Source organism: Nothobranchius furzeri, chromosome 8 (assembly GCF_043380555.1).
Source record: "Nothobranchius furzeri strain GRZ-AD chromosome 8, NfurGRZ-RIMD1, whole genome shotgun sequence".
Lineage (NCBI taxonomy): Eukaryota > Metazoa > Chordata > Actinopteri > Cyprinodontiformes > Nothobranchiidae > Nothobranchius > Nothobranchius furzeri.
Genome location: NC_091748.1, coordinates 48,198,259 through 48,221,912, shown reverse-complemented (window position 1 = coordinate 48,221,912; position 23,654 = coordinate 48,198,259). Strand labels below are relative to the sequence as shown.

Here is a 23,654-nt window from a genome sequence, read left to right as displayed (position 1 = left end):
CACACACACACACACACACACACACACACACACACACACACACACACACACACACAGACTGGTGTGAAAGCCTCCCCCCCCCCCCCCTTTTGATCTCATGTAATGTTTGCAAGCATCTGGTGAATGTTTGAGTTGGGTTTCAAATTTTCTACACAAACTCTCCCTGTGGTTTGTCAGGACAGAGCTGGAGGAGAAGTTCTAACGGTGGAAAGCAGTACTTATTATCTTCAACTGGACGAGGAATTTTACTTCATGAGCCATTAAGAGCTCTTTCAGATATTTCTACAGCGATGGTGGTGAAAGAAATGAATCGCTATGTAATTTATGGAAAATACTGACTACCTGTGTGACTGAAGCCCTTAAATTTTTTAATATTAATTTTTGTCCTCTTGGGAATATGAATATTAAGGAGGAGAAGAAGGAACTGGATTTATAAAGTTTAAAGAGTTCCTTCCTCTCAATTCTTCTGAACGTTATTCCTTGAAAGAACGGGCAATTTGCGCCCCCCACTGGCAAAAAACAGATCAACACTCTGGTTTCCAACCGCCCTATGAAATAAGGGAAGATGTGGAGGTGGTGCCCTCCAGTGTATGAAAGCTGGTACTACACTTGTGTTCTGTGGAGATTTAGTAAAGAATCTATCTGTATCTATATCTATATCTGTATCTATAACTATATCTATATCTATATCATCTATATCTATAATACGAAACTTTTAAAAGCAACCTCCTAAACAATAACTTTTTTCTAATTCCCATTTGAAAAACCAGACTTGCAGAACTGTTCATCGACAAAGTTAAATTTGCATTCTCTGCACAAATTCCTCATGAATAAAAACAAAGAAACTATTTGATTTTCAGCTCTTCTCAGAAATTGTTTAATGCCACATGCATGCAGGCGTGCGCACGCACACACACACACACACACACACACACACACACACACACACACACACACAAAAGCTAATTTCTAAATCAATTTATTTGTACTATATTACAGTATACAAAAGTAAAGCAAATTTACATCAGGAAGTATTCAGAAACCTGTAAAATTTTCTATGTTAGATCATGATTGCATGTTCATTTCAATATTTGCTGGTTTTTAGGGATTTTGTTGTTATTCATTAACATGAAACTCTCTGAATCAGCCACATGTAAACAGATATCATGATAAAATTGGACAGAGCTGGATCTTTTATTGTGTAGTAGCTGATTTCTGATTAAACTCTTGTTTAGTGAACAGATCATCGAGATTAATTGCTGCTTCACTGAGCTTCTGGTAGAAAAATTCTTTCCCTCACTTGTGAGAAAAACTCTTGGCTTGACTTTATATTCAGCTGCCAGGTGAAAACTGAAAGAAGCAAATTACAAAATGAGTTGTAATTTAAATCAATAATAGCACTAAATGTCTTCCTTAAATCCCACAGTTGTGTAAAATATGTTGCAGCATTTTATGACTGTAATTTAGTAAATGGAACTAGAGCCAACCTCCCAGAGTTCAGGGATACTTTCTGAGTTAGCTGCCATATTTTCTTCTTGGGAGGGATTTTCTCACGTTTTCTCTGTGGAGGGAAAGAAATAAAACAGTTTCCTGTTTGAGTGAGAGACTATCGCATTTCTGCCTTTACCCAAGCTATATAACATTATTAAAAGTTGAGGGAATTACAGTATTAAAAGGCAGTTTGTCTGCTTATCTTTTCTACTGTTACATATTTTATTGACATGATTTTACTGTTTCAGGTGTGTGTCGCTACGCTCTGGGGATGTCAGGGGGGCAGATAACAGACGAAGACATATCTGCATCCAGCCAGTGGTCTGAATCCACTGCTGCCAGATATGGCAGGTACATCTGAAGCAGATTTCATCACACTGGTTTTATTGTGAGGTAGCAGTGACAATGACTGTTTACATGGCTTTTACTGCTGTGCCTCTTTATTTTGGATTAAACCATAAACCAGCATACCTGCCCAAATTGTAACCTCACAGATTAAACACCATATGTGTGGGTGGCCCTCATTAAGTGTTAGGATAATGATGTCATACCCTTTCCCCCTCCAACCTGATAATGATGTCAGCGCTGCTCCACCTCTCCGCTGACAGCCCCTTACTCTAAAATAACACTTAAAGCATTTACTGCACAGCCTTTCACCAACATGTTTATACTTCAGGATTCAGCAGCTCTCAACATTTCTTCTTTACCCTGTCCGTATTTATCTTCTACTTTCACGGTTTCCCTTTTCTCGCCTTATATGTTTCCCCATAGACTGGACTGTGAGGAGGGCGATGGCGCCTGGTGCCCAGAGATAACCGTTGAACCTGACCATCTGAAGGAGTTCCTCCAGGTCGACCTGCGCTCGCTCTACTTCATCACCCTTGTGGGCACCCAGGGTCGCCATGCTGGGGGAATGGGCAATGAGTTTGCCCAGATGTACAAGATTAAGTACAGCCGTGATGGCAGTCGCTGGATCTCATGGAGAAACAGACAGGGAAAACAGGTAACTCATATAAAAAAATGAAGATTCCCATCTCACCAGAGGCCTGGGAGCTTGAGGGTTCAGTGCAGTATCTCAGCTGTTCCTAGAACTGCACTTATCTGGACTGAGACAGCTGGGGAACCAGAGCACCCTGATAAAAAAGGGGCTACTGGAACAAGACAGAAATGGGCAATATTTATATTTAATATATATATATATATTAGAAAGGGGGATTTATCCAATAGGCACTGTGATTGTCATTCCATGGTCATCAGGTTTGTTTTATCTGTAGGTGATTGAGGGCAACAGGAACACCTATGATATCGCACTCAGGGACCTGCAGCCACCCATCATCGCTCGCTTGGTTCGCTTCATGCCTGTGATCGACCACTCCATGAACGTCTGCATGAGAGTGGAGCTCTATGGCTGTGAATGGCTGGGTAAGTTTCATGTTTCAGATCTCAGCTGATGTTACATGTCAGTACTGTTTGTTCATCATTTGTACTTCTGTTTAGTTCTTTTCATTTTAAATATCAAAAAGACTTCATTAACAGCAAATAGTCTGTCAAAGACAAAGGCTCCTTTTCAAATCTTTTATCATTTGGTTTTGTTCTGCCTTCAGTAATTTGTGGTCTTGATTTGGAGCCTTTGTTAAATTAATTATATTTTTAGTAAATTAAAACAAGCTCACAGTCTTAAATCCCTGCTAGCAAACTCAGCAATGAAATCCCCTCTTTATTGTTCATGTTTGATTTGTGTGGATTTTACTTTCAACAGATTCATCATTTTATTGTATTTGTAATTAAATAAATCATTCCAATGTTATTAAAAATTTTACATTTATTTGTAGTTGCAGGTGTTAAAACAACAGGAACAGACAATGAAACATTTTATTGTTGGGTTTCCGTTTTTCTTTTGAGAAATTGTTCCTTCTCAAAACTTTAAGGTCTTCATTTTTTTTATTAGGAGCCTAAACCTCCTCCGTATTCGGTTTGCTCATGGGTCTTCTGATCGGGAAAAAAAAGATGAATGTAACAGAGCTATAAAAGTAAATTTCTGGTCTGCTTTACCTCATGCCCAGAATCACACGTATGTATTGTAAAAGACAAATATGTATGTGTGTTTCAGCCATGTCTGTCATGTCGTTTGAGATTTATTAGCTTGTATAAATTCAGAATTAAAATGACAATCAAAAGTTGCTTAAATTATGTCATTGCAGAATCTCTTCTCCCTTAGCGTAGCTGCTACTCTCCATATGACCAGATTTATGGTGGTTTTCTCCACGTTTAATGCCCCTGTCGTCCTGGAAGAAGGATGTGAAGCTCATTAAACTCACAAACATTTTTCTTCTCTTCTCCATGTCTGGTTCGATGGCGCCAGTTTGGTGAGATGAGCAGTTGGCATTCTCCACGTCTTGTCACCCAAACCTAAAATAACTTTTGCCACATGTCAAAAAAAGAGCATTGAAATGTGTCTTTAAAATTAAAAAACATCATATGTGAAATCAATCAAACGGGATCAGAAAATAACTTTTATCGGCTCACTCACATTAATTTCTCTGGGCAGTAGGGGACCCATGATCTGGAAGTAGATGAGCATTAAACTTCTTTAAGAATGTAGTCACAGTGTAGGTCGTCGTCGTCTTCCTCCGCTTATCCGGGTCCGGGTCGCGGGGACAGCATCCCAACTAGGGAGCTCCAGACCGTCCTCTCCCCGGCCTTCTCCACCAGCTCCTCAGGCAGGACTCCAAGGCGTTCCCGGACCAGATTGGAGATGTAACCTCTCCAACGTGTCCTGGGTCGACCCGGGGGCCTCCTGCCGGCAGGACATGCCTGAAACACCTCCCCGGGGAGGCGTCCAGGAGGCATCCTGACCAGATGCCCAAACCACCTCAACTGACTCCTTTCGATCCGGAGGAGCAGCGGTTCTACTCCGAGTCCCTCCTAAATGTCCGAGCTCCTTACCCTATCTCCAAGGCTGAACCCGGCCACCCTACGGAGGAAACTAATTTCGGCCGCTTGTATCCGCGATCTTGTTCTTTCGGTCATTACCCAAAGCTCATGACCATAGGTGAGGATTGGGACGTAGATCGACCGGTAAATTGAGAGCCTGGCTTTCTGGCTCAGCTCCCTCTTCCCCACGACAGATCGGCTCAGCGTCCGCATCACTGCAGATGCTGAACCGATCCGCCTGTCGATCTCCCGATCCCTCCTACCCTCACTCGTGAACAAGACCCCGAGATACTTAAACTCCTCCACTTGAGGTAGGACCTCTCCCCCGACCCGGAGTTGGCAAGCCACCCTTTTCTGGTTGAGAACCATGGTCTCAGATTTGGAGGTGCTGATCCTCATCCCAGCTGCTTCACACTCGGCCGTGAACCTACCCAGCAAGAGCTGAAGGTCAGAGCTGGATGAAGCTAGGAGGACCACATCATCTGCAAAAAGCAGAGACGAGATTCTCCTGCCACCAAACTCGACACACTCCACACCACGGCTGTGCCTAGAAATTCTGTCCATAAAGGTAATGAACAGAACCGGTGACAAAGGGCAGCCCTGGCGGAGTCCAACCCTCACCGGGAACAGGTCCGAATTACTACCAACTATGCGGACCAAACTCACGCTCCTCTGGTAAAGGGACTGAATGGCCCTTAGCAGAAAGCCACCCACCCCATACTCCTGGAGCGCCCCCCACAGGGTGCCCCTGGGGACATGGTCATAAGCCTTCTCCAAATCCACAAAACACATGTGGATTGGTTGGGCAAACTCACATGCCCCCTCCATCACCCTTGCAAGGGTATAGAGCTGGTCCACAGTTCCACGGCCAGGACGAAAACCACGTTGCTCCTCCTCAATCTGAGATTCAACTATCGATCGGACCCTCCTCTCCAGTACCTTGGAGTAGACCTTTCCAGGGAGGCTGAGGAGTGTGACCCCCCTATAGTTGGAACACACCCTCAGGCCACTCGTCTTAAAGATGGGGACCACCACTCCAGTCTGCCACTCCACAGGAACCGCCCCCGATGACCACGCAATGTTGCAGAGATGTGTCAACCATGACAGCCCTACAACATCCATAGCCTTGAGATACCCAGGACAAATTTAATCCACCCCCGGGGCTCCGCCGCTGTGTAGTTTTTTACTACTTCAGCAACTTCTGCCCCAGAGACTGGACAGTCCATCCCCTGGTCTCCCGGCTCTGGCTCCTCCTCGGAATGGGCGTAGGTGGGATTGAGGAACTCCTCAAAGTATTCCTTCCACCACCTGACTATAGCCCCAGGTGACATCAGCAGCTCCCCATCCCCACTGTAAACAGTGTGAGCGAGTTGCTGCCTCCCTCTCCTGAGGCGCCGGACAGTTTGTCAGAACCTCTTTGGCTCAGATCGATGGTCTTTCTCCATGGCCTCACCAAACTCCTCTCACTCCTGAGATTTTGCCTTGGCAACTTCCACTGCTGCACCCCGCTTGGCTATCCGGTACCTGTCTGCTGCCTCCGGAGACCCACAGACCAGCCACGCCCTGTAGGCCTCCTTCTTCAGCCTGACGGCTCCCCGAACCTCTGGTGTCCACCAGCGGGTATGGGGGTTGCCACCACAACTGGCACCGGCCACCTTGCGACCACAGCTAGCAACAGCCGCCTCAACAATCGCAGAGTGGAACAAGGCCCACTCGGAGTCAATGTCCCCCTCTGCTCTCGGGACGCGGTCAAAGCTCTGCCGGAGGTGGGAGTTGAAGACCGTCTTGACAGGTTCTTCTGCCAGGCGTTCCCAGCAGACCCTCACTATGCGTTTGGGTCTGCCAGGTCTATGCGGCATCTTCCCCTGCCATCTGATCCAACTCACCACCAGGTGGTGATCAGTTGACAGCTCCGCTCCTCTCTTCACTCAGATGTCTAGGAGTAAGCCCAATCCTAATACTCACACTTCCACCCTTGTGCCCTTCAAGTGTGCAATCCAGTCCAGGGCGGCGAGTGCATGTCTCGATCTTCAACTGCGGAAGTTTACCACGCCTCTTTTATACCTTTGAACTGCACTTTGCCCAAGACTTAGGCCGGGGGTCGGCAAACCCCGGCCCCCGGCTCTGGAGCCGCATGCGGCTCTTCCATCCATCTGATGTGGCTCTCTGTGCTTGTAAAATAATGAATGGATATTTAAATAAAATGCTTTATATTTTACTGCATTAATTTTACACCTGTATGACAATTCTAAATGTAAAGATTGTCTGCGTAAACCTGAACAGTTCCAACCCGGTCTTACTATGAGACCGGGTTGACGCGTCACGCTTGTGAGTAATCATATCGGCGCTTTCTGAGCTGAAGAGGATGTGAGATTCTGGGATTCTCCTCAGACGGCTCCTGGATGTGTCGCCACATTGGAGACAGGAACAAGCACTATTCAGCCAAAGTTTCGTAATCAGGGAACATTTTCTAAGTGACAAGTCTCACTTCAGTCGGAGGAATCTTCCCGCATGCGCTCTGGTTCTGCGATGTGCTCCAAGCCCCTCTCCACATCTTCAGCTCGCTGAGGACCTTATGTAGTACACGCTGACAGTGAGCTGTGCTGAGCAGTGTCCAGCTCAGATGTTCAGATGGGAATCTTTTCTTGAGTGATTTAGCTACATCTGCGATGTGCGAAACGAATACAATGTCAGTTCGTCTGCATGCGTCGGGGTAATTCTTTCTATTCTTTCTCCGTCAAAATAAATGGTCAAATACGGGAACTGTCCGGTCAACACAAGCCCTGCTTTTAACTGTTCTGTTTTCTTGTGAAAATTTTTGCAAAGAGATATAATTTAACTTGATTAACACCAGAGCCAGGCGCACTGCACCGTTATCTCCGTCACTTTAAATGAGGGAAAAACAAAATGATCGGATCCTTTTCTGACCTTCCCCACCTACAAAGTTTAATTGCAACAATCAAATGTGACAGAGCCTGGATTTGTATTCTGAACAGCCTAAACATGTTTTAAAAAGAAACGTATGACAAAAGTGGCACCTGCTCAGTAAAACCACCAACAGGGTGAAAAATATCAAAATATTGTAGGCAGAGATGGGCTACAACTTCTGGATCCACTTTATATAAATCGTTTTATTGATTATCGTCTTATGAAAGATGACTTTGACGTACACGAGCGACCGGTACCGGCTGCTGTCACCTGTTGTGAGCAGCTCTCTGCTGTCTGAGGGTAGGCCCCGCCCACAACGCTGCGGCTGCTGTGGCTCCCAGTGTTTTCTTTACTGTGGGAAACGGGTAATAATGGCTCTTTGATGGGAACAGGTTGCCGACCCCTGACTTAGGCAAAGGGTTTACTCACAATCCATTGCTGTGTGAGAATTTTGAGAAGAAGGTGGAACAATTGGTCAACTGCCTTTTCTGAAAATATGTGTTTTCAAACAAAAGTTCGTTTTAACCCTCCCACTGTCCTAATGGGTGTGTCCCTGTGAGGAAAGTAGACCATTGAGCAGGGTTGATGGTTTATCCCTTGGGTCCATGTGGCAGGGGTGAGGAGTGAGCACCACCTCACCCCTGCCACGTGGACCTCAAGGGATAAACCATCAATCCTGCTCAATGGTCAACTTTCCTCGCGGGGTCACCCATAAAGACAGTGGGAGGGTTAAGACAGTCAATGATATTTATTCATGCTCTGAATTTTTTTGACTAAGATTTATGTGCATGGCAATTAGAAAAGAAGTTGCACAAACAGCAACCAGCATGCATTGTGGTCGATGACGCATTGCTCACTGTCCCAATTCAGCAATTATTTGCACACTTTTGTACTACGAACTCGAAGCCTTACTGCACACTTCCTCCAAGTGTACACCACTGAAGACCATAGGTGCAAGTATTGGGATTGGGCCTTATTCAGGTCATAAAAAACCTTTTATCATCTAACAGAGCAGTTTTAATTCTGGAGACCCCCTGCTGGTTTGGAGACCCCAGACAGCCTCTAGTGTTGTAAACATAGGTTGTATGGTTTTAAATAAACTAAAAGTCCTGACAGGCTGCTGTTTGACACAAAACATTTTTATTTCTTTACAGACGGTCTAGTTTCATACAATTCTCCAGTAGGACAGCAGATGAGCCTGCCTGCTTACCCTGTTTACCTCAACGACTCTGTCTATGATGGAGCCATCATCCACAGGTGAGTGGATGTAGATGGTATTTCCTCTATCCTTTAACTAAAACTCCTCTCATCTCTCATCACAGTGTTTCTTTGCCCTGGTACCATGGTAAAAACTAAGCAACATGTCATGAAAATTCTTCATGGGAATCACTGAGTCACTCTGAGTATAACGTTTCAAAACCAGAAAGAACCCACCAGGGTTCAATATGTCACAATGAATAATATCCTCCGTGACGGGGATGCTTGCCACTGATGAAGGAAGGAAAACGGGCCTCGTTAGAACCTGATTGCTAGAATCCACAGAGGAGTTTGTTAGAAAACGCTGCCATCTTGTGTTAAACTTCTATAACATTCTTCTTTTTCCCAGTATGACAGAAGGTCTGGGCCTGCTGACTGATGGAGTGTGTGGTGAAGATGACTTCACTCTGAGCCACGTCCACATTGGTTGGCCAGGGTATGACTATGTGGGCTGGAACAACAACAGCTTCCCTGATGGATTTGTTGAAATCATGTTTGAGTTTGACCGTACACGAAACTTTACCTCCATGAAGGTGAGGAACCTGATAAAAACCAGATGACACACACCACTATTTTCTATTGATACTGAAACTAATATACCCGTGTGCACAGGTCCATTGCAACAACATGTACTCCCAGCATGTCAAGGCCTTCAGACAGGTGGTGTGTTACTTTCGTTCTGATCTGGACTGGGAAGCCACTCCACTCTCTTTCAGCCCAGTGAAGGATGAAAAGAATCCAAGTGCTCGCTTTGTCACCGTCAACCTGGCCAATCACATGGCCAGTGCCATCAAGTGCCAGTTCTACTTTGCTGATGCTTGGATGCTGTTCAGCGAGATCACCTTCCAGTCAGGTACAGCAGAGCTGGGTGCATCATCTGAAACTGCAGCAAGACTTTAGTCATGCTTAATATCCTTTCTTTATTATTTTAACTGAAATTAGAATAATTCTGAAGAAATACTGAGGGGTGCCAATAATCCATGATAGGACACACCGACCACATCGTCATGAGTCTACAGTTTGTAGACAAATTACAAATGACAAGTTAACAAGACAAAACTCTTTTTGACATTACAAGTTTGTTAAAGCGTGGGCGTACAATCTCTAAACTTTGAGAGAAAACTGAGTTTTATAGGAGTGGCTGGTAAGAAACAAAAATGTCAACATTTTGATGTATAATTTGTTTATGTACAAAGTTTCGACAGAGAAAAAAGTCGAAAGATTTTTTACTAAATTTTCATTAAAATGTAAAATAAATTAAAATTCCAGTTCAGTCAGGAAAAGTCCAGCCTTCTGTGTGTGTTAAACACGGAAGAATGTTTCTATTGGGAAGTCTGTGTTGTGTGTAGAGTCCAAATTAGGCAGGGTTTCACCAAAGTCCCATAGTTGTGTATGAGGACATTTCTCCGAGTCTTTAGCTATTTTCATTGACATTATATGACTTTTCCATAGCTGCAGCGTGTAAAAACAGACATCACTTGAACAGAATAATAATAAAAGTGCTCCAATGAATTGACAGCCTTAAAGTCATACTATACAACGTTTTCATATTTTAAATCATTTTCTTGAGCCATTATGTGCCAAAACGACGTTTTCAGGGTTAATGAAAGGCCACCCAGCCCCTATCGTGCCGTGTGGCCAGAATATTCCACTTGCAACTTCAGAGTGGCAGGCTGCCCTGTTGGGAGCTGACATAACTGGTGCTGCAATCTGGTTCCAGCACGTTTCCTGCATGTTTTAGATCATGAACACAGCTGGTTTGTTTAATTTAATGATGAATCACTCCTGTAGATGCTAATGAAGGCTGGGGAGTTGTTTCAGCTTTTTGATTAAGGTGTTAAAAACATGAACATACATTCTACAAACAGACACTAGGGGGTGCTAAAAGCAAGCCAAAACTGCCTAGTTCCCCTATTGCTAATGTATTTAGCTAAACTTATTGTAATGTATTGCTAAACTGTATTTCTTCATCTTGAGTTTGTTTTAATTGTTTTTTTAATTTGGATTGTTCCAGATACAGCCATGTACAACACCACACTGGTTACACCCAAAGCAGTGATCCCATTAAACCCACAACCAGGTGAGTGTTGTCACACAATCACTTGCCATTAAACAACAATTTGGTTTTGACATTCACTTCAATGACAGATTCTCTGTTTTTAGACGCCCTTTATTTATGAATGTTTAGTTTGTGGAGTTGGCCTTTTATTGAAACAATGTGCAACAGACAGCAATACGTACAGATAAATGATCACAGGTCAAGACTCAGAAATACAAATTGTGGAGTCCCTCAAGGTTCAGTCTTAGGACCAATACTGTTTCTTCTATATATAAATGATATATGCAGGGTATCATCAAAACTCAAAATCATCTTATTTGCTGATGACACTACAATATTATGTTCAGGTTACGATCTACAGTTACTTGTGACGGAGATGACAGCAGAATTAGAAAAACTTAAAGACTGGTTTAACAAAAACAAATTATCTTTAAATATATCAAAAACAAAAATGATGCCGTTTGGTAAACAAACTAAAGACATTGAAATCAGAATCAAAATGGAGCAGAGGTCTGGGGTAATACCTACAGTAGCCATTTGGAGGCAGTATTTAGACTTAAAAAAATCTATTAGGATTGTACATAATTTTGGTTTCACAGACCATACTAATACACTTTTCATGAAGTCTAAAATCTTAAAACTTGAAGATCTAGTTAACCTAAAGTCAATGCTAATTTTTTTCAAAGCAAGACAGAGTCGATTACCAATCAACATGTAACAGCTGTTTATTGACAGAGAGGGTGGATACGATTTGCGGGAATCAAATTATTTCAAGGTGGTATGCGCCCACACAACCCTCAAAACTCACTGCATATCCAGAAGAGGTGTTAAGCTTTGGAATGGTTTAGATGACAACTTACAGAGTGCTGCTAGTCTACTACAATTTAAAAGACAATATAAGACGACAGTTATTGAGCTGTTATTGGGCTGTATGGTGCAGTGGTTAGCACTGTTGCCTCGCAGCACGAATGTCTCAGGTTCGAAACTCGGCTGCAGCCTTTCTGCGTGGAGTTGCGTGTTCTCCCCATGCATGCGTGGGTTTCCTCCAGGTACTCCAGTTTCCCCCACAGATCACAACATGCCCTATAGGTTATGAGTTGTAAGTCGCTTTGGATAAAAGCGTCTGCCAAATAAATAAACATAAACATAAACACATTGAGAAATATGTTGAGAAAATGTGATGGAAAAGCTTCTTGGTTTTATTCTGACTGTGTTGTATAAAAGAACAGTACAAAATATAAAATTGAATAGCAAAATATGCATGAAAGGTTAATTAACAAAAAATTTACTGTCAATAAGTCTAATATTGTAAATAGTATAATATTGTAATGTGGGGTAGGTGCACAGAAGCTTCTTTGCTTCAGCCTACTCCATCTGAGCATTGTTGTTGTAATGTTGTGAAATTTGAAAGAATACAACAAATGTAACTGCTCAGTGAATGTGCTAAAGAAAGGTTTAGCCTTTTCATCTGTAAAGCTCCAACATGTAAATGTCTTTTCAATGTCCTCAAAGGTGTTTCTCCTCGTCCCTCTCCAGAGGACGACCCCACACACAAAGTTGATGACAGCAACACTCGGATTCTGATTGGCTGTTTGGTGGCGATCATCTTCATCCTTGTGGCCATCATTGTGATTATCTTATGGAGGCAGGTGTGGCAGAAGATGATGGAGAAGGTGAGCTTTCTCCCATAAAAATGTTCTCTTGGTCAGATTTGTCCCTTCACCCACCACATCCTTCATTCTAGGCCTCCCGTCGGATGCTGGATGATGAACTAACTGCTAGCTTGTCAATACAGAGTGAGACATTTGTCTACAATAACAACCAGTCGAGTACGACCAACGAGCAGGAGTCTAGTTCGGCGTACGAGCACATCTTTCCACTTGGCCCAGACTACCAGGAGCCATCACGCCTCATACTTAAGCTGCCAGAGTTTGCACAGAGCTTAGAAGAGCCCGGTAAGTCTTCTATACATGGGTCTGCTTTACAGAAATGTTCTTGCTATGTTGTAGTTACAGTGTCACGTGTTGTGTTCCAGCTTCAACCAGCACAGCAGCTTCCCAATCCCAGGATGGCGCTCCTCACTACGCAGAAGCAGACATCGTCAACTTGCAAGGTGTGACAGGAAGCAACACCTATGCAATCCCTGCTGTAACTATGGACTTGCTATCTGGGAAGGATGTTGCTGTGGAGGAGTTCCCTCGAAAACTGCTCATATTTAAAGAGAAGCTGGGAGAGGGCCAGTTTGGAGAGGTATCAGTCTGTTAGTAGTAGGCAGCTGCTGCTAAAGCTGCAGGTAACATAAAACACAGGTTAACGCTCTCACGTTGCCTCTGACTTAGGTACATCTGTGTGAAGCAGAGGGAATGCAGGAGTTCATGGATGAGGACTATTTGTTTGATGTTCCTGAGGACCAGCCGGTCTTGGTGGCTGTGAAGATGCTCCGTTCAGATGCCAACAAGAATGCAAGGTGCCTTTGTGGCTGAAGCTGAAAGCAAACCATAGAAGAGACAATAAAATAAAATAAAAACACAGTTAAAACCTTTGTTAATGTGTGAAAATTAATTTGCAGGAATGACTTCCTTAAAGAGATAAAGATCATGTCACGTTTAAAAGACCCCAACATCATCCGCCTGCTGGCTGTGTGCATCTACAGCGACCCACTTTGTATGATTACAGAGTACATGGAAAATGGAGACCTCAACCAGTTTTTGTCTCACCACGAACCCGAGGGACAACTTGCTCTTTTCAGCAAGGCTCCCACTGTCAGGTCAGTAAACAGCTGGTGTGTTAAACTTTTTTGTTTAATGCCCGCCAGCAGATGATGATATCCCTCTTGTCTCCCCTCCAGCTTCAGTAACCTGTGCTACATGGCCACTCAGATGGCCTCGGGGATGAAGTACCTCTCCTCCCTGAAGTTTGTCCACCGAGACTTAGCCACACGGAACTGCTTGGTGGGCAAAAACTACACAATAAAGATAGCTGACTTTGGCATGAGCAGGAACTTGTACAGCGGCGACTACTACCGCATCCAGGGCCGAGCGGTGCTGCCTATTCGCTGGATGTCCTGGGAGAGCATCCTGCTGGTGAGCATTTGTCTTCGTCTTCGTCTTCCTCCGCTTATCCGGGTCCGGGTCGCGGGGGCAGCATCCCAATTAGGGAGCTCCAGGCCGTCCTCTCCCCGGCCTTGTCCACCAGTTCCTCCGGCAGGACCCCAAGGCGTTCCCGGACCAGATTGGAGATGTAACCTCTCCAACGTGTCCTGGGTCGACCCGGGGGCCTTCTGCCGGCAGGACATGCCCGAAACACCTCCCCGGGGAGGCGTCCAGGAGGCATCCTGACCAGATGCCCAAACCACCTCAACTGGCTCCTTTCGATCCGGAGGAGCAGCGGTTCTACTCCGAGTCCCTCCCGAATGTCCGAGCTCCTCACCCTATCTCTAAGGCTGAGCCCGGCCACCCTACGGAGGAAACTCATTTCGGCCGCTTGTATCCGCAATCTCGTTCTTTCGGTCATTACCCAAAGCTCATGACCATAGGTGAGGATTGGGACGTAGATCGACCGGTAAATCGAGAGCCTGGCTTTCTGGCTCAGCTCCCTCTTCCCCACGACAGATCGGCTCAGCGTCCGCATCACTGCAGACGCCGAACCAATCCGCCTGTCGATTTCCCGATCCCTCCTACCCTCACTCGTGAACAAGACCCCGAGATACTTAAACTCCTCCACTTGAGGTAGGACCTCTCCCCCGACCCGGAGGTGGCAAGCCACCCTTTTCCGGTCGAGAACCATGGTCTCAGATTTGGAGGTGCTGATCCTCATCCCAGCCGCTTCACATTCGGCCGCGAACCTACCCAGCAAGAGCTGAAGGTCAGAGCTGGATGAAGCTAGGAGGACCACATCATCCGCAAAAAGCAGAGACGAGATTCTCCTGCCACCAAACTCGACACACTCCACACCACGGCTGCGTCTAGAAATTCTGTCCATAAAAGTGATGAACAGAACCGGTGACAAAGGGCAGCCCTGGCGGAGTCCAACCCTCACTGGGAACAGGTCCGACTTACTACCGGCTATGCGGACCAAACTCACGCTCCTCTGGTAAAGGGACTGAATGGCCCTTAACAGAAAGCCACCCACCCCATACTCCTGGAGCGTCCCCCACAGGGTGCCCCTGGGGACACGGTCATAAGCCTTCTCCAAATCCACAAAGCATATGTGGATTGGTTGGGCAAACTCCCATGCCCCCTCCATCACCCTTGCAAGGGTATAGAGCTGGTCCACAGTTCCACGGCCAGGACGAAAACCACATTGCTCCTCCTCTATCTGAGATTCAACTATCGATCGGACCCTCCTCTCCAGTACCTTGGCGTAGACCTTTCCAGGGAGGCTGAGGAGTGTGATCCCCCTATAGTTGGAACACACCCTCAGGTCACCCTTCTTAAAGATGGGGACCACCACCCCGGTCTGCCACTCCCTAGGAACCGCCCCCGATGACCACGCAATGTTGTAGAGACGTGTCAACCATGACAGCCCCACAACATCCATAAATTTGAGATACCCAGGACGAACCTCATCCGCCCCCGGGGCTCCGCCGCTGTGTAGTTGTTTGACTACCTCAGCAACTTCTGCCCCCGAGATCGGACAGTCCATCCCCAGGCCTCCCAGCTCTGGTTCCTCCTCGGAATGCGCATTGGTGGGATTGAGGAGCTCCTCAAAGTATTCCTTCCACCGTCCGACTATAGCCTCAGTTGACGTCAGCAGCTCCCCATCCCCACTGTAAACAGTGTGAGCGAGTTGCTGCCTTCCTCTCCTGAGGCGCCGGACAGTTTGCCAGAACCTCTTTGGAGCCGATCGATAGTCTTTCTCCATGGCCTCACCAAACTCCTCCCACGCCCGAGATTTTGCCTTTGTGCTTATGGTGAGCATTTGTGTTTGATGATTTTTTTTGTGTTTCTCAGAGTCCTATTAAAGTTTACCTACAGTTTCTACAACATTTGGGTAGCAGTACAAACAAGCTGACTGCTTTTACTTGTGCAGGGTAAGTTCACCACAGCGAGCGATGTTTGGGCCTTTGGCGTGACTCTGTGGGAAGTACTGAACTTCTGTAAGGAGCAGCCGTACTCTCAGCTCACTGACGAGCAGGTGATAGAAAACACTGGGGAGTTTTTCAGGGACCAGAAACGACAGGTGTGTGTTATTAAAAAACACTTTTTTAACTTAAATAGTCTGCCAGACTTCATTTCTTTCCCACTTTCTTGCAGATCTACCTGCCTCAACCTGTCCTTTGTCCAGACTCACTTTACCAGATCATGCTGAGCTGCTGGAGGAGGAACGCAAAGGAGCGACCCTCCTTCCAGGAAATACACAAAGCCCTCTTGGATTTACAGCCTTAAAATACTCGAAACATTTCACAATCTGCTCAAGAGGAGGCAACAATAGGAGACGCAGTCCAGGTTTAAGCTGTTCAGTTTCAGCAGAGATGATGAATGGAGATTCTGTCTCGGGAAAGATGGATGAAGAGGGACGACGTTGTTTTGGTTTGACTCTGTTTAGCAAAAGAACACATTTTATAGACAAAAACTCTATTAGTGAAAGCACATCGTCATTCAAATATGAACAGAAGTGAACTGTGGTTGTGTCAGGTGTTGAAGAGACCAAATTTTTTATGTAGCAAGTGACATTTGGCACTTTTGTAACTCTTTGTAAATTTTAGTTATTATTGGTTCACATTTTTGTATGTTAGTGTTTGAGAATCCTCACTGAAGAACTTTGTTGTGTTTTCTTTTGGTGGACTGCTTGAATGTAGAAGGGAAAAGTGCAGCAAACCATTAGTTACTGTTAGTTTTGTCATATTATCAGTATTTCATCTCATTTTCAAAGAAATGGCTGACATTTAAAGGATGAATTTCTGTTTTTCACCCCCTTGCCACTTTCCTACGGTGATTGAAGTATAAATGTGTATGCATCTCAAATATAATTTTTTCTGTTAATATTTATATGTTTATATTTGTGTACTCTGTTTATGTATTACTGATGTGCATGTGTAATAATCTGCTTCCTTAACTGGAGTGTCTTCTACGATTAACTGCAACAATTGTTCCTGATTTTCTGACAGATTTTATAACCCGCTGCAAACGGTTTGAAGTTTGACCCAAAATTGTGCTCAGCAGTGTGTTCTCATGCAAATTAACGAGACTCTGGGGGGGTGCTCATCAGACAAGTTTTTGTAAATTGGTTGAATGATGTTAGTTAAAATAATTGGAACAATGTCCATTTTTTTTGTTTTAATTCTTTTTAAACACAGCATAGTAGAAGATTTGTTTTTACCTTGTTTTGCTGTAGCCTTCCTCGGAGTACCGCTGATGTATGTGACATTACTTGCTTCTGCTGCCAACATCGGCAGTGCTCCGAGGAAGGCTACAGCGTTAGCAGAAACTCGTCAGCAAAACGAGGTAAAAACAAATCTTTTACTGTGCTGTATTCAAAAAATAATGAAAACAATGGAAGGAAAACGCAGAACAAACGTGTAAGATGTCAGTGTTCCATTTTCAGGGCAGATCAAGTTGAAAAGGAACAACGGAACAGCTCATCTCTGCATTCATTTGGGGTATTTATTGATAGATTCAGGATCCTTGATGTGTCTGCTCTGAGTTTTAACTCTGAGCATGTTCATTGATCCATTAACCGTCATGGATTACCTGATGAAAGATGTCTTTAGTAGAAACAGTGAAGATTTAGATAATGAAATCTCTAATCCTACAAACAAGTCGATAAAAAATGTGAAGCTTTACTAGTGTGATAGCACCCCGTCAAAGTCCTGTTCTGTTTAGTTTTATGACTTTTGTACTCCAAAATTGTGTATTTTATTAATAAATTTTGATACGCAATGTAAACAACTTTTGTTAGATAAAACAAATAAAATGTAAACAGGGAACCGACTTCTGTGGAAGACTGGTTTTCATTCATTATTGCTGAATAATTTAAAAATGACTGAATTATTCAGTGTGGGCGGGCCTTTGGGGCTGACCTGATGAGTGTCATGATCCCATTGGCTGAAGAGCAGCTACAGTGTCCAATCAGACCATGGAGGCAGAGCAGGATAACATGACTCCACTTGAACTGGAAAAGAAGCTTCTGGCTTGTTACTTGTTGAGCTTTACAACATGAGCAAGGTGGTTCTGGTGACTGGAGCAAACAGGTAACCGTTGAATTTGTTATTGTTCTTAATAAACAGTAAGATCAGTGATTTTACTAATAAATCCTTCATATGTTTGGAGCACTTATACTTTAGGCTGTTTCTTTTATTTCAACTAACAGAATTAAATGTACAGAAAAATGATTTGTTAGCACAATAAAAAGTGTTGCTGTCATATTTAAATACTTCATTTTGGCCCTTGACATGCTGAGCGGTGGTATTATCAGTGTTCTGGTTTCCTGCAGTGGAGTTGGCCTGGCACTCTGTGAGCGTCTCCTCTCACACAACAGTGATGGTCTCCAGCTGTGTCTGGCCTGCAGGAACATGCAGCGAGCTGAGGCCACTCGCTCTCACCTCCTCACCTCTCACCCTGCAGCCCAGGTGGACCTGCTGCAAATGGACACCAGCAGCATCTCCTCTGTCCTCAGGGCAGCACAAGAATTCAAACTCAGGTGACTGCCTCACTTGTGGTATCAAATATTTGGGCCAGTTTGGGCCAACTGAAAACAAAAAGTGCAATCAGGGGCATCCCAATCAGGACAGAATTTGCGTAATCCAGACGTGAAGTAATGAAAGAGTGAATGACTGACTCAAGATCCGGGCGTTTGAGGATTGACTTAAGAGGAGTGATGCGGCGGAGTTGGAAAAAGCAGGACTTGACAGTAGCGTTGACTTGTGAAGACATTGAAAGGTCAGAGTCCAGTTTCGGACCTAGGCTAGTGGCACATGATTTGAGATTGAGTGGGAGATAAAGCACAATCTCAATCCAAAATGACTTCTTATCTCTGGCTCCTTCAAAGGCAGTTCAAAATCTCGGTGTTGAGATTGATGAACACCTGACCCAGGGGCGGATTTAGGACTGAAGAAAATCCGGGGCTTAACGCACGCACGCACGCACACACACACACACACACACACACACACACACACGACACGCACTAGTCAACATCATACATGTCTTGTACCACATAATGTTTAATCTGAAGCTACATATTAAGCATATTCAGGACAGAGTATTGTTCCTGTTAGTGTTTAGTGTGAGATGATAGTAAATATTCCCTTTCTTTCTCCAACAACTTTACCTGATAAGCTAACTTTAGGCAAACCAGCAGCACAACAAATATTTTCAAATAAGACCCACAAACCTGAGTCAACGCCAGTCTCATCAAAGCTGGGGTTCTGTCGCGGTATTTTTGGTCTAAAAAACGTCCTCATGTCCATCTTCACTCATGCGTTTCAGGCAGAGACTGTAGAAGAAGCCGGCTGCTGAAGGGCTTCTTCTTCAGTGGTGGAGGCTCAGGCAGGCTGTATACAAACTACTGCCAGCTGCTCCCTCTCTGTTGGACTTTGGTACTGCATGTTACTTCCACGTTTTAGATCCGGGGCTTTTCATAAAACATTCAGAGCTTGAGCCCAAGTAGCCGGGCCTAACGCCGCCCTGACCTTTAAAGATCGTGTTGCCTCTGTTGCTCGTTCATGCCGCTTTGCGCTGTATAACATACAAAAGATCAGACCACACCTAACACAACATGCCACCCAGCTCCTGGTGCAATCTACCGTCATCTCCCGCCTCGATTACTGCAATGCCCTTCTAACTGGTCTTCCAGCCTGTACTGTGAGACCTTTTCAAATGGTCAGAACGCAGTGGCGCGTCTGGTCTTCAATCAGCCAAAAAGAGCACACGTCACCCCTCTGTTCATTGAGCTCCACTGGCTACCGCTAGCAGCACGCATCAAATTCAAATTGCTAACACTAGCATACAAAGTCTGAGATGGTACGGCTCCCATCTACCTGAATCCTCTTGCAAAGGCTTACGTCTCGGCCCGGCCGCTCCGGTCATCACAGGATCGTCGGCTAGCAGTGCCTACACCACGCTCAGGACAATCCAGACTTTTCTCATGCATCGTTCCACAAATGTGGAACGACCTACCAAGCGCTACCAGAACAGGGGCTTCCTTTTCAATTTTCAAGAAACTCCTGAAGACCCTGCTCTTCAGAGAGCATCTTCTTAACTAGCACCCTCCCTGCTCCCGTCCCCCCTCTCTACTGTCCACTCCTTGTTCCCTCCTCTCCATGACTGATGTCAAGTTATTGTTGTTGTTATTGTTGTTGTTAGCCTCAAGGGCAACATGTCGATTATCACTTGTAAGTCGCTTTGGCTGCTCTGAGCGCCGTTATGGCTGCTCTCGTGGTCTGCCTGTCTCTGTTTTGTCTATATGTGTGTGTGTGTAACCTTTGTCAGGCTGTTCTGTGGAGTCAAGTTCCTATGCTCTGGTTCGCTGGAGCGCTGGCAATAAAATTCTTTCTGATTCTGATTCTTTGAACAAAAGCGTCTGCTAAATACATAAACATAATTTTTTTGTTTTTGTTTATATTGATCAACCTCAGTGTCACCTGCAGGTATGCCCGGCTTGACTACCTCTACCTGAATGCAGGGATCATGCCAAACCCACAGTTTGACGTGAAGGCTTTCGTTAAAGGTCTCTTCTCCAGGTAAACTGCTTATTTCTCACCACGTTATTCGCTTACTTCACTATCCTTGGTATCACATATTACTGAAAAGGCCGGAATTCCACCAGTAGCCATGTGAAGCATGCTTTTCTGAGCTCAGATTGCTTAAATTTATCTTTTCAGCAATGTTATCAACATGTTTTCCACCGGTGAGGGCATCCTGACCCAGAAGGATGGCATCACCAATGATGGCCTACAGGAAGTTTTTGCCACCAACCTCTTTGGTCACTTCCTTCTAGTAAGTTCCTGGTGGCATTTAATACTTTCTTGTCTGATTCCAACTAGAAATGGTGACAAAAGTCTCCATTTACATGCAGGAAGAAATGTTCCTGTCTGCTTTTGTGTCCCTGATGGAAAAAATAAGAGCGATACAGAATCTGCTTGTCACCTAGCAACTATCCTCATTAAAAATTAACAGTACTGTGTTACACAGCCATAAGGTCACTGTAGGCTTTATTCTGCTAACTCTGCTCTTTTTGATGAATCTATATTTGTATTATGTTGCGACCTTTGCAAAGTTTAAAGTCAGAGAGACTATGAATCTCTTTTAAGTTAAATATCAGCGTGGAACACTTTGATTGCAATCTATTTTTGACTCTTTATAGGAATATAATGTTGTGTTTGTAGCTTTGTGTGGAGCACCTCTGTCATCATACTACCAGCTGATACAGCTACTCACTCAAAGCAGGGCACAATTCAAACACAAACCTCTTGCCGTTGGGTAGACTGAATCTGAAATATTTTTATACCTCCAACACTTTTGCACGAGACAGTTTTTCTTTTGGAACTGCCGTGTGTATCTGCATGAGCAGAAGCAGCTAATTTTGTCTTGACTGAAAGTTTCACTGATCCAGTTCCAAAAGTAAACAACTGCAAGACTGATTAAGAAAGGGAAGAAAATATGTTTATTTTTTTGAAGATGAGAGTATATCTGTACGAGTCGGATCATACTGAAAGATTGGGAGAAAGATCAGCTAATCAGCTGTATGGTATCCTCAGCAGTCATCACGCAGACGGTTAAAAAAATCACTGTTAACTTTTGAAAAATGAGAAAACATGTGATGATGTCGCAGCTGTCTTATAAAAACACCAGGAATAGTATTTGCTTGAATATCTTTGAGCTGCTCCTATATATAATCCTTTATTTTACCAGGTAAAATCTCATTGAGATGGTTAATCTCATTTCCAAGACTGACCTGGTCCAAGAAAGCAGCACAAAAAGCACAAAGAATTTTACACAGACACAAAAATAAATAAAACACCACATCCAGAAGATAAAAACAAAGAAGTACAAACATTTCAAGTTAATCTGATTCAGTGAGTAAGGCAGCTACATCCTCCCAGAGAGCCATTTTCACAGTCCTTCAAAAATGACTTAAATTCACTCAATGAAATGATCCTAAATGGGTTCTGGTCAGGGTAGACGTTAGCTTGGCTCCATCACCAACACTTGCCCCTGATCTACAGCAGGTAAGACACTGATGTTTGATAGGAGATCCTCAGCTCATAGAAATGAAAACAATCAGTGGTTGTCTGTGTTCTGATGCAGGTCAGGGAGCTGGAGCCGGTCCTGTGCCACGCAGGGCAGACCTCACAGCTGGTTTGGACCTCCTCTAGTAACGCTCTTAGCTCAACCTTCAGTCTTGATGACATCCAGCACCAGAAAGGCACTCAGCCCTACAGCTCCTCGAAATATGCCACAGACCTGCTCAGTCTGGCCCTGAACAACCGCTACAACAAGCAGGTGAGAGGTGTTTGTCATCCGTCTGTCAAAAAATGTCTAATTTCATACATGGCTGTTTATGCTGAACTTGCATGCCATGGATCTGTGTGCGTACATCAAACCTGCACTTTTATTGTTTTCTTAAAGGATATGAAGTCATACAAAGTTATCAGCAGTACACTAACTAATTCATGTGATGCGTTCTCTTTCAGGGTCTGTATTCATCCGTCATCTGTCCTGGGTTTATGTTGACAAATATGACCATAGGGATCCTCCCATTCTACCTCTGGAAGTTGCTGATGCCTTTCTTTTTGATGGTGAGTTCAGTTTTTATTGAAGGGGAAACGTTGTTTCTTATGAAAAAATTATCTTATGCTGACAGTTACGAATATTCACCAACACGTTGACTCTGACAACTTATAATGGATCTGAAGCTCTGGTAAGTAAGAAATCTAATTAAATTTCTTATACAGTCCAAAATCATGTTCTGAATTCTTTCTCTTTTTGTGGGACAGTTCTGGGTTTTCCTGCAAAAGCCTGAATCACTGAACCCCTTCTCTAAGTACCACAGCTTAACATCAGCACTTGGAAACAGCTACACACAACCTCATAAGGTGTGCACAGCAGATATTATAAAGTCCAAATTAAATGTAAACACTGTAAAACCTATCGAATAAAACCTTTTATACTCTGTGTTCTCAATTGTAGATGGACATAAATATGGAAACATCTGAGTCACTGTATGAGAAATTGCTTCAACTAGAAAAGGACATGAGAGGAAAACTGAAGGACAAAGAAAAAGAAAGCCACCATGCCAAGGAGACCTGCAGGATTTGAATCTTAATGTCAGGATGACCCCTGATGCGCATATTTAAAGCTTGATTTCGTATTTCTGTGTAAGACAGCAGATCAGACATAACACAAGTGTACAAATGAAAAACTAGCAACACATTTGACTCAGAAATGATCTCTGCAAATTAAAATAGAATCATGACAATGAAAGATTTACCATCACTGGGTTGTAGACAGTCTATGCGGTCCAGGAGAAACTTTCTGCAATCTGGTTTGTAATCCCATAATCATCACGGCTGGAGGCAGCACAGTCTGACAGCAGACTGTCGTCGTCATCCCAGAAATTCACATAAGTGGTATCTGTGAGAGTCTCCGCGGCGCACGGCAGCGCTGGAGGATGCACAAAGGCACACCTGATGTCCCGCTGGGGAGAACTTGGCCAGCGGTGCTCCTCGTCTCCATCCCTCCGGTCACCAGTCCCGCACTCTTCCTCCATTTCACTCAGCTTCGGGTTGCAGAAAGCCCACACCATCCCGCAGAAATAGATGAAAAACGTACCCATAACCATGACCATGAGCGCGTAGGACTCTACCATTGCTTTGGTCACTGGAGACGTCATTTTTGGGAGCGTATGCGGGCACGTTTGAGCTCAGAAGAGATGTCGGTGATTCACTGTGGGAGGGGTGGACTGTCGGCTCCAATCAGAAAAGAAATAACTGCCTTTGAATCGGACCAAACACAAAATGTACATTTTGATGCAGAAATTAATT

At 44.3% G+C, this 23,654-nt stretch overlaps 2 protein-coding genes across 3 annotated transcripts in view; both read left to right on the top strand.

Annotated features, from left to right (window-relative positions):
* Nucleotides 1-16,275, top strand: part of ddr2a (discoidin domain receptor tyrosine kinase 2a) — a 43,912-nt gene extending 27,637 nt beyond the window's left edge. Inside the window, exons 3-17 of one of the 2 annotated variants that reach the window (XM_015971658.3) lie at nucleotides 1,740-1,842; nucleotides 2,263-2,494; nucleotides 2,766-2,913; nucleotides 8,508-8,610; nucleotides 8,960-9,143; nucleotides 9,223-9,463; nucleotides 10,625-10,690; nucleotides 12,206-12,342; nucleotides 12,414-12,624; nucleotides 12,705-12,919; nucleotides 13,009-13,136; nucleotides 13,239-13,436; nucleotides 13,518-13,752; nucleotides 15,701-15,850; nucleotides 15,925-16,275. In XM_015971658.3, the coding sequence (XP_015827144.1) occupies nucleotides 1,740-1,842; nucleotides 2,263-2,494; nucleotides 2,766-2,913; nucleotides 8,508-8,610; nucleotides 8,960-9,143; nucleotides 9,223-9,463; nucleotides 10,625-10,690; nucleotides 12,206-12,342; nucleotides 12,414-12,624; nucleotides 12,705-12,919; nucleotides 13,009-13,136; nucleotides 13,239-13,436; nucleotides 13,518-13,752; nucleotides 15,701-15,850; nucleotides 15,925-16,056 (2,483 nt within the window). In that variant the 3' untranslated portion in view covers nucleotides 16,057-16,275. Of the gene's footprint in view, nucleotides 1-1,739; nucleotides 1,843-2,262; nucleotides 2,495-2,765; nucleotides 2,914-8,507; nucleotides 8,611-8,959; nucleotides 9,144-9,222; nucleotides 9,464-10,624; nucleotides 10,691-12,181; nucleotides 12,343-12,413; nucleotides 12,625-12,704; nucleotides 12,920-13,008; nucleotides 13,137-13,238; nucleotides 13,437-13,517; nucleotides 13,753-15,700; nucleotides 15,851-15,924 lie in introns of both variants that reach the window. The other variant, XM_015971657.3, reaches the window with a different exon arrangement.
* A 1,461-nt stretch (nucleotides 16,276-17,736) lies between these two features.
* On the top strand, nucleotides 17,737-23,094 carry hsd17b7 (hydroxysteroid (17-beta) dehydrogenase 7). The gene is made up of 9 exons (XM_015971660.3): nucleotides 17,737-17,861; nucleotides 18,104-18,310; nucleotides 20,259-20,351; nucleotides 20,493-20,607; nucleotides 21,919-22,113; nucleotides 22,305-22,409; nucleotides 22,475-22,531; nucleotides 22,608-22,706; nucleotides 22,801-23,094. The coding sequence occupies exons 1-9, from the start codon at nucleotides 17,827-17,829 to the stop codon at nucleotides 22,927-22,929; spliced, it is 1,035 nt and encodes a 344-aa protein (XP_015827146.3). The 5' UTR covers nucleotides 17,737-17,826; the 3' UTR covers nucleotides 22,930-23,094.
* The last annotated feature ends 560 nt before the right edge of the window (nucleotides 23,095-23,654 follow it).

Bases quoted from the DNA above. Each gene is read 5' to 3' on its own strand.
- hsd17b7 (XM_015971660.3), top strand. From the start codon at position 17,827: ATGAGCAAGGTGGTTCTGGTGACTGGAGCAAACAG. The intron at 22,114-22,304 runs GTGAGAGGTGTT...GTTCTCTTTCAG, and splicing joins ACAACCGCTACAACAAGCAG to GGTCTGTATTCATCCGTCAT. The intron at 22,532-22,607 runs GTAAGTAAGAAA...TTTGTGGGACAG, and splicing joins ATAATGGATCTGAAGCTCTG to TTCTGGGTTTTCCTGCAAAA.